The sequence below is a fragment of the Lonchura striata genome, chromosome 3 (assembly GCF_046129695.1).
Source record: "Lonchura striata isolate bLonStr1 chromosome 3, bLonStr1.mat, whole genome shotgun sequence".
NCBI lineage: Eukaryota > Metazoa > Chordata > Aves > Passeriformes > Estrildidae > Lonchura > Lonchura striata.
In genome coordinates this window covers 58,793,872-58,803,111 of record NC_134605.1, presented here as the reverse complement: position 1 = coordinate 58,803,111, position 9,240 = coordinate 58,793,872, and the positions used below count along the sequence as shown (strand labels likewise).

Here is a 9,240-nt window from a genome sequence, read left to right as displayed (position 1 = left end):
ATTCACAGCTGGGAGGACTCAAAGACCGACAGGGACCGGGACTTGTCGGACGTCACCCCGGAAGGCTGGAAGAAGTCAGATCCTCCTGCCTCCAGCCCCTGGGCTGTGACGGCAAGGTCCACGCTGCTGGCCAGGCAGTGGAGCACTCCCTTCCTGGAATATGCAACTAGCTGGACAGGATGCATTCGCAAATATAATCATCCACAAATCTCCCCCAGATTAGGTTACAGGACAGCATTTTGACGGCACGCATTACAAAGCTCCCTGGAAGGCTTGGCTGGTGGATCTGCTGCTCTCTCTGCTCATGACCCATTTTGGCTTTCATCAAGAATCATGACACCAGCTGCCTGGGTCATCTAGGAGGCAGAGAGGGGGAGAGCAACCCTGGGCTGTAAAGGGAAGTGGGGAAGGAGAAGAGGAGGAGAAGGAGAAGGAGGAGGAGGAAGGGGGAGGATAGAAAGGCAGAGCACAGGGAGAGAGAGTTAGTAAGTTGTTTTAGTCCAGTTGTGAAGATTTGAATCCCAGTTCCGAGCTCTCGGCAAAGGCTTGCTGGGATACCTCATTCCCTGTCCTGTGCAAAGGTCTGTGATTGGGGATGTGGTGTGCTCAGTGGGCAGGGCCCCTCCCCTGGGCTGGATCCGCCTCTCTTATCCCCCAGATAAATTACTAGTGTCCTCACTAAATTCCTCGGCTTTCTCTCTCCCTCTCTCTCTCCCTCTCTCACACAATCTCACTCCCTCCCTCAAACACAGGCAAAGCGGGGTTGGGGGGCGGGAGGGCGGGGATCCTCTCTGGACTGGTATTGTGCCTTAGTCCTGGGCGGGGAGGGAAGAGGAGGAAAATACTGGCACCCTTTCTCTCCTCCGCCGCCTTGAAATAGATTTGAGGAGCTGCCCGTCTTTCCCCCCCTCCCCCCTTTCCTGCTGGTCATTTGGCATCTTCCAGACCATGTCCACTGGGTCCCTCAGTGATGTGGAAGATCTGCAGGAGGTGGAGATGCTGGAGTGCGATGGCCTGAAAATGGATACCAACAAAGAGTTTGGGGCGTCCACCGAGAGCAACGAGGAGGGATCCAATGGCGAGAATGGTTCCCCTCAGAAGGGGAGAGGGGCCTCGGGCAAGAGGAAAAAAGCTCCCCCCAAGAAGAGCCCTTTAAATGGAGTGAGCCAGGAGGGAAAGCAGGTACAGAGAAATGCTGCCAACGCCAGGGAGAGGGCGAGGATGAGAGTTCTTAGCAAAGCCTTCTCCAGGCTTAAGACCACCTTACCCTGGGTGCCCCCAGACACCAAACTTTCCAAACTGGACACCTTGAGGTTGGCCTCCAGCTACATTGCTCACCTGAGGCAGATCCTGGCCAATGACAAGTATGAGAACGGCTACATCCACCCAGTCAACTTGGTAAGTCAGAGTCCGCCGAGGACAGGCACTGTGGGTGTGCATGGGGAGAGGTGGGCGAGGAGCTGGCACGGGGCATGTGTGGGGACAAACCTTTGCTGTGCTTCTCACAGACAGCCTGGTGCCAGCGGGGTGGAAAGTGGTGCTGTACAAGGGGACAGGCTCACAGCTGCCCTGCTGCCCTGTGCCTTGAGCAACAAGCCTCCTAGGCCCCCTCTGCTGTTCCTAGCAATCCCTCCCAGGAGACAGGCAGCCACGCTGGCTACAAATAAGCAGGGGCAGGCTTTACACTTTACTGCCCCAAAAACAACTGAGAAACCACAGAGGGTTGATGGCAGCTTTCTACCTGCAAGTGGGCAGGTATAGGAATTTGGGTAGAAAAAAGTGTGTTTGAGGAAGGACCCAGGATTTATTCTTATCCTGTGTCTCTACCCCAATGTCTCCTGACACAATACTGTCCCCAAGCCCTAGCTTTTTAAAGATAGGACTTTTGGGGTTCTGTGCTCAACCACTCAGGTTTTCCAAGTCCAGAAAATTTCTCCTATACCTGTAAACTGGCAGAGGAGAAATAAGTACCAATGCAGACTCCCCAGAGAGAGTGTTTGCCCCAGGCACACTCCACAATGCTTCTCCTTGGGCTGCGTGGTGTCCCTCCTGCTTCTCCCACCACATAAAGTTTTCTCAAGCAGCCCTGGATCTCCCGACCATACCCGGCCACCAGAAATATCCAGTTTCCATATTTTTATATATAAAAATATATACGAATTATGTAAACCAGGGGTAATCAAGATCTGCCAGGGCTCTTTTTAGACATACAGCCTTTACACTGCCCACACGTGCAGACCCTGACTCATAAATGGATCACAGAGGGGAGCTGGGGACATTTCACTGAGGTCAGGCTCTGCTTTTGAGCTCTGGATGCTGGGGGAAAGTACGTTACCCGCTGTGTCAGCTGCTAAGGGCCTGGGAGATAATTTTTGATAAAAAACAAGATCCTCAGCGCAACAACATAGGAAAACAAATAAAACAAAACCAGCACCCAATATAGATATAACCTCCCTCCTCTTCTGCACAGAGGCACACCAAAACATGCTCCCCAAGCCACGGGAGGCCAGGGAGAGCGGCCGGGGGCTGCGGGGGCCCCAGGCATCTCCTGCGCCCGGGGTAGCGCAGCGAGGCGTGAGGCGGCTCCCGCAGGTCGGAGCCCCCACGTCGGTCTCGACCAAACGCGAGGGGTGCCCGCGGCGATTATGTCGGGGGCATACAAATGTACCGGAGCCAGGCGGCTCCTTTTTCCCTTCTGCCGCGTATCAGACGGGCTTCGCCGCCCCGAGGACGCCCGGTGGGGACCGCCGGGGCTGTGAGGCAAAGCGGCATCAGCTGCCGGGGAAAAGCAAAAGGGTCCTTGCCGAAGCCAGCGGCAACTTCCCCCGCCTGAGCCCCGCTGAACGCTGCCCGAAGCAGACTCCGGTGGGGAATGCCGGGCTCGGTCCCCTCGGACGCTCCCGAGCCGAACCCGCTGGCGCTGTGAGCGTTGCAATGTGCATTTCTCCATGTGTAACCTCCTTCCCACTCGTGTCTTTTCCTGGCTACAGACTTGGCCTTTTATGGTAGCCGGCAAACCCGAGAGTGACCTGAAAGAAGTGGTGAACACAAACCGCTTGTGCGGCCCGACGGCATCCTGAGCCCCGCGGCCGGGCCAGCAGCGTCCGTCCCGGCGCGGCCGTGGAGCGGGCAGCGGCGCGGCCAGGGACCCGCCGCGGCCCCGCCGCTGCCCCGGGCCCCGGGCAGAGCCACGGGGAGACCCGCTTTCCCGGCGCAGAGGAGACCAAATATGCCCTAGCAAAGACTCCATCCACCCCGAGAGATCCCGACTCTATTTAACTTTATTAAATGCGTGTACAGTCGAGTGTCCTGCAACCACAGCCTTGCTGGTTCAAGAGCTACTAGAGAAAAGACAGAGATCAAACAAAACCTACCCCGTGTGTATCTTTTGTCTGAGACCTGTGAAATATGTAGATGCCTAGAAAAACTGACTTTGACAGTCATCTCTATGAAGTAATTCACCCTAAAGATATATAGATATATTTTCTTCAATCAGATTCTGCTCTATTTCTGTGAATAAACCTTCCTTTGTACTGAACACGGAGCGGTGTTACGTGTTGGTTTGAGGCTCTCGGGCTCGGCGGGGGAAGGACTGAGCCTCCGCCGGCTCGCCGCTCCACGAAGCGGCCGCGCTGCGGGGATCCCGCCTCTCTGCCCCGGGTCACAGGAGGTCTGCTTCCCCGGAGCTAAAGACCTGGAGCACAGCCCTGGGGGAGGGAGAGACTGGGTCCGCAGCTCGCCGCGGGAGCCCAGCCCGGCTCCGCAGCCCGGTGCCCGGGCGCTGCGGGAGCCGCCCCCGCCGCTCTGGCCGCTCCGCTCCGCGGGGACAGGAACAGTGATCTATTGATGAAGTACAGTCGGTCCTCAGCGCCGGGAATTTTTAACTTAAACATCTCCTCTCTATCGATCAGCGCACCCGTGGGAGATGAGGCTGAGATAAACAGGAGTGCGGGGCGCTCCCCCTGCACCGGCAGCGGACGCCGGCAGCTGATGCGCCAGATCCCACCGCGCTGTTTAATGTTTCAGGGTTATGACCGCACTGTTTACAAGATGTCTTCGGTTATTTATACTGTTATTATTAGCACAGGGGCTTTAAATTTCCGCCTCACTTGCTCTTTCAATACCAACCCTCGGTTCCGTTTGATACCTGGGTACTTTCTTGTCGAAAGCAGGAGAGGGGTGGCAGGGGCTGCAGGGCCGTCCCCCGGACCAAGCCCTCCGTCCCCGCTAGTTGAGGGGGCCGGCGGCAGGGCCTGGGGCACGGCCAGAGGCAGCGCGGGGACCACCCTCCTCTGGGTATCCCCGCAGGCCGGTTTTGAGCTGCCTCGGGCATCCGTGCAGCCTGGATTGTGTTAATTCTCATCCCCCACTTTCCCCCGAGATAACTGGACGAGGTGGCGCGTCCTCCAGGCGACCCAAATTCACCAGTCGGGTTCATGCGTGGGCTAGGTTAGCTTTAATTAAAGCAACTCGCTGTGAACCGAGGGCTGTGCAAACATCTCGGCCCTCATTATGAAAAGGGCCAGGACATGCTGTATCATCCTAATGGTTGTGAAGGGGAGAGCTGTTTAATTTCACTTTTGTGCAGCTTTATCTCCATGGCACACAGTTAAGAGCGGACCTCTGTGCCCAGCCTAACCGTGCACAACCTCACTGTTGTGGACAGGACTTTGCCAAGTGAGATGCGCACTTACACACACTTCCTTGACCGACTTCGCAGCCACACACAGACCCTGAACAGCCACAGCTTTTGCTCAAGAGATGAGCTGCTCTGGTAACCACAGCTGAACAGATTGATTTGCTGATTTCTTTGCCACAGGCACTGGAAAATTCAGTGAGAATTGCTGGTCTGTTAAAGGGTGACAGAATAGATGTCTCCGGCGTTAAATTGCGTGCAGGTCACTGATACAGCAAATGCATATTTAAACTTCTAAATTTACCCACTGAATTGGCACTAACCATTGGATTTAACTACTCAAAATCTCAACTTAAATCCATACTAACTAATGCCTGGTCAAGACTCATAGCAAGGTGCTGATTTAGTTCTAAAAACCAGAAATTGACATGCATCTGAGATATGCATAAAGTTGAGTTAAATTCTGAATATTCTAACACACACTTCTTTACCACCCTGTCTTGCAATTCTTGCTAACTGCACTCAGCTAATTAACCATATGCAGTATTCATTTGTCACTTGAAATACAACACTGAAGAAAGTGAAGGGAGGCATATAATGGTACCCCGTGAAAAGTGAGGAACACAGCTGTAACCATGTGCCAAAAGCTGCAGGAACAGTAAGTGCTGAAGATGCTTACCGTGCACATACCAGCAGTAGACACCATTGCTCGTACTGCTGTTCGTTTTATCTAGCAATCTTCATTGCAAGTCTCTTGGGGACTAAACTATTCCTCGAGTATCCTGCACCTTCCTCAGCCCTTGCCTCTGAGCAACAGTTCACCAACAAGGAAACAAAAAGCAGCAAGAAACTAACAAAAGCAACCAGCAGCATAGAGAAAGGTAAATAATGACTTTATTCTGACTGTAAAACAATTAGTGGCTTTATCTCAATTTTGAAGATAACGAACATATTTTCCAGAGTAATTTATGTGGCTGGGAACTCCTGGTCCACTGACCTGACAGCAATGGAACAGTGCTGGCAGCTGGCTTCAACAGCCCAAGTTTCTTAGAATTAAGAGTTCTACTACGCACTTCAAGAGAATGGTGAATGAAATTATTCTACCCTGCTGCTGAGTGCAATTATACCGCAAAATATTTGCAAACAGAAAATGTATGTTTAGTCTGACTGAAGCCATTTGTACTTTTGACAGGAACTTGCAAATGTGCTAAGGAAAAGAGGGAACAGGTTTAAATATTGATGTCAATTACTTTAAGGAAATATTTTGTTTGCTTTCTTGCTTTTCTGTACAAAGTGATGCATTTTATTATTTACCAAAATATACTTATACCCCTTTTTCATGTGGAAAAAAAAGGTTGACTTGGTTTATCTTTTTGTATCTACAGGGATGTAGATGCAGCTGTGTGAGTGTCTGTATACATTCCCTCCTAGTAATGTTTGAACTCATTGCCTGATTTCAGCTAGATTTGACAGAGGTCTCAAAGATAAGTTACTATAATTTTTAATATTTCTCTGTGTGTGTGAAAGCAGGCAGCTGAGTAAAGAAAAAGTCTATAAATTTTGCAGCTGAAGGAAGGGTTTCAACATGAGCTCAGCCTTTATTGGATAACAGAGCATATAGAGCAGAGTGTCAGCTGTAGATGCAGCTCCAAATGCTCCTTCAGTCACAGGACACAAGTTCATAGAAAACTTGCTTATGGACCTACATGTTTTAAGATAAGACCTCTATAAAAGCAGTTTAGTTCCATTTGATTTTAATACTAGTATTTGTTTCTTTGTTTCTTTGTAAAGAAACCAGTTTCAACCCAGCTACTTCATGACCGTTTTTCAATTCAGCTAGAGACTAGCAAATCCTTTATTTGCAGTGCTGACTCAGTGCTCAGGCTTCTGGGTTTGATACTGACATTGTGCTCCTTCGCAGAAGCTTTCACAGTCTGTAAGATCTTAAAGAAAATACCTTTTAGGCTTATCTTGTTCTCTCACTGGGATGGAAATCTGCCAGCTTGAAGCATCGGTATAGTAAGAAATCCACTTTGCAGACACCTGCAAAATGCCATGCTGCTCTGGGTGCTGACTGGGGCAGTGAGGCCACACTGCTGGTCGTGCCCTCAAACATCAAGGTGCATAAGGAGAACATGTGCAAGATAGCCTATTCTTTAAAGTGACTCCGAGGTCAAAATTCACAGCTCACCTCAGAAAATAAAAGACACAGAAAATCCGTGTGGTTTCTTCTGTAGGGAAGCTGGTTTGAATCCTGGACATAATGATAAGCACAGTTTTGCTTGATGTATTTGTAACTCCTCAGTTGCGTTTGCCTGAAAAACTTGCCTCCTCTTAACAAATCACATATATTTTTCAAAAGGCAAATTTTGCCAAAGCCCTCTTGTCATTTGCTCTCATTATAATTTGTAGTTAAAAAAAATAAAATATGCAAAATACATTAGCTAATTGCAAGTTATAAACTTCCTAAAAGAGAACAAAACTTACACATATCTGATGCACAAGTGGAGGGTATAATCTGATAAAATTGATGGATATTTTAATTTTTGTCTGAATATCTGAATGCAGATTAGCACTCACGGTCTCCCAAAGGGACAGGATTACAAAAGAAATTTCAATTACATTGACACAAATTTTTATTTCAATGAAATTGAAATTTGTAGCAGTAAACAACCAAGCATTTTGTAATTACCATGTATATATACACCTGAAAAATCCTCCATACAGAATTTCTCCCAACAGTCAGATTCAAATTGTTTGTGTTCATTGCTGGCCCATGTAGAGCTGACTATTCCCATATTAAGACTGTGCTACCAAATGCAGGCCCACAGGGTAAATACCATCTTGTGCTCACTATTCAGCCACAGATTGTTTCATGCTCTTCAGCCCAGCATAGTTCATGGATGGGAAGTGGCACAACCAGTAATAATGGCATTTTTCTCTCACTCGCGCTGCAAAGCTACTGATGTGTTATGACTGGGGAAATTTCTGCAATTCTGAGATGCCACAAGTTCGACCTAAAAGTTATCTCCAGGAAGGATGGGGAAAAGCCATGTGTTACATTTGAAGGAGTGTTGCTAGCAGACTGCAAAATCAGCAAAGTTCTGCAAGTAACTGGTTTCACTTCAGACACTGGTGTCTCGGAGTATAAAACTGACTTTGAGTAGGTCCATCCCATTTCCCAAATGTGGCACGGACATACCCTAGGGTCACAACAGTCCAGGCATGACGCATTTTCTTGCCTTAGGGTTTTGCCCTTAAACTGAAACTTGTAAACAGATGAAATGCGTTTTTAAGCCAACGCACATGCGTACACTCAATTACACCATCCTCAAAGCCTCCTTGCAAGGAAAGAAAAGTTCATAACAAAAGCAAGAAAATAAAAACCAGTGCAAATCCTTCCTTCACTTTAAATTTTAAGAGGTCGTTTCTTTCAGCAAAGAAAAAACCCCAATCCTTATTTAGACCTCAGGCTGTTGTGTAAATTATTAGACCATATCCAACTGTAAATACGGATTATCTACAGTCTTGAGTCTTCTCTTGGTTGTTTACAAGTTGTTTAAGAAACAAGGATCAGAAACACTATGGAAGGAAAGCAAGGGTATAGCTACAAAGCCAGGATACATGAAGAAAGTGAGAAAAAGGCATAGCACAACTCCTCTTCTTCTGATCACTACAGCTCTGTCTTTGCAGCAGGATGGGTTCAGGAAGGGAGGTACTATCAGCAGCTCCATCACAGACGGGTGGAGCCAGACCACCGGGGAGATGGAAACCAGGAGGTTGAGAGCTGCAGCTGCCTTTTCCTGGGAGGAACATCTGTGAGAGCCTGCACGGCAGCAGCAGGGGAGGAGGAGTGGGCACAGGCAGAGACCGTTCCCAGGGATGTGCTCACACAGATAACTGTCCCTGGATGGTTTCCCAGGCTGCTCCAGCAGCACTTCCCTCCCCTGTCAGGGAAGAGGCAAAAACCATCATGTGGGACAGGCAATCGAAGTGTCAGCACGGCCTCTTACTGTAGCATCCTGTTTCCTGTGATGCTTTTTGATGGCCAAAGTGAACAGAATGGGAACAATTCTTCCTCGCTGATAACATGTTGTTTTTTTCTTACATAGGGATTTTTACGCTCTTGGCATCTCAGAGTCCATACACACAGTACACAGAAGACAGGAGTCATCTTGCAGCATTTGGCTGTCCCCTCATGACCAAATGTTTTTCTACAGGAGGCTGCTATCATTATACAGATGGGAAGAAAAAGAGATGACAAATGACTGGCTGAAGGCTCACACTGAACTTTGAATAGGCTTGCACCAGCTTTTCTGGTGCACAAACCCGTGGGCTGTTCTCCTAGGCACACTGAAATCAGCAGGGACGTTTGCTCTTTGAACTCAGTACAAAGATAGAAATCAGTAAGGTGTGGGGAGTAATCCTCTCAGGCTGGATATCTATATCTGTATCACTTACTAGAATAGATAAACCAGGCTAGGGACCATGCTCTGCCTCCAACAGCCGGTGCTGTGGCTGGGGACACATTCACACAGAACTGAGTTTTATTCTACTCACCAAAAGTGAAGACCAGTCCCCAGCATATGATACCCCAAAACCAT

General features: G+C 49.1%; 1 protein-coding gene across 1 annotated transcript; it reads left to right on the top strand.

Moving 5' to 3' along the window:
• Positions 1-927: 927 nt before the first annotated feature.
• On the top strand, positions 928-3,114 carry TCF21 (transcription factor 21). The gene is made up of 2 exons (XM_021540558.2): positions 928-1,398; positions 2,991-3,114. Exons 1-2 carry the CDS (start codon positions 949-951, stop codon positions 3,078-3,080), a joined length of 540 nt encoding a protein of 179 aa, XP_021396233.1. The 5' UTR covers positions 928-948; the 3' UTR covers positions 3,081-3,114.
• The last annotated feature ends 6,126 nt before the right edge of the window (positions 3,115-9,240 follow it).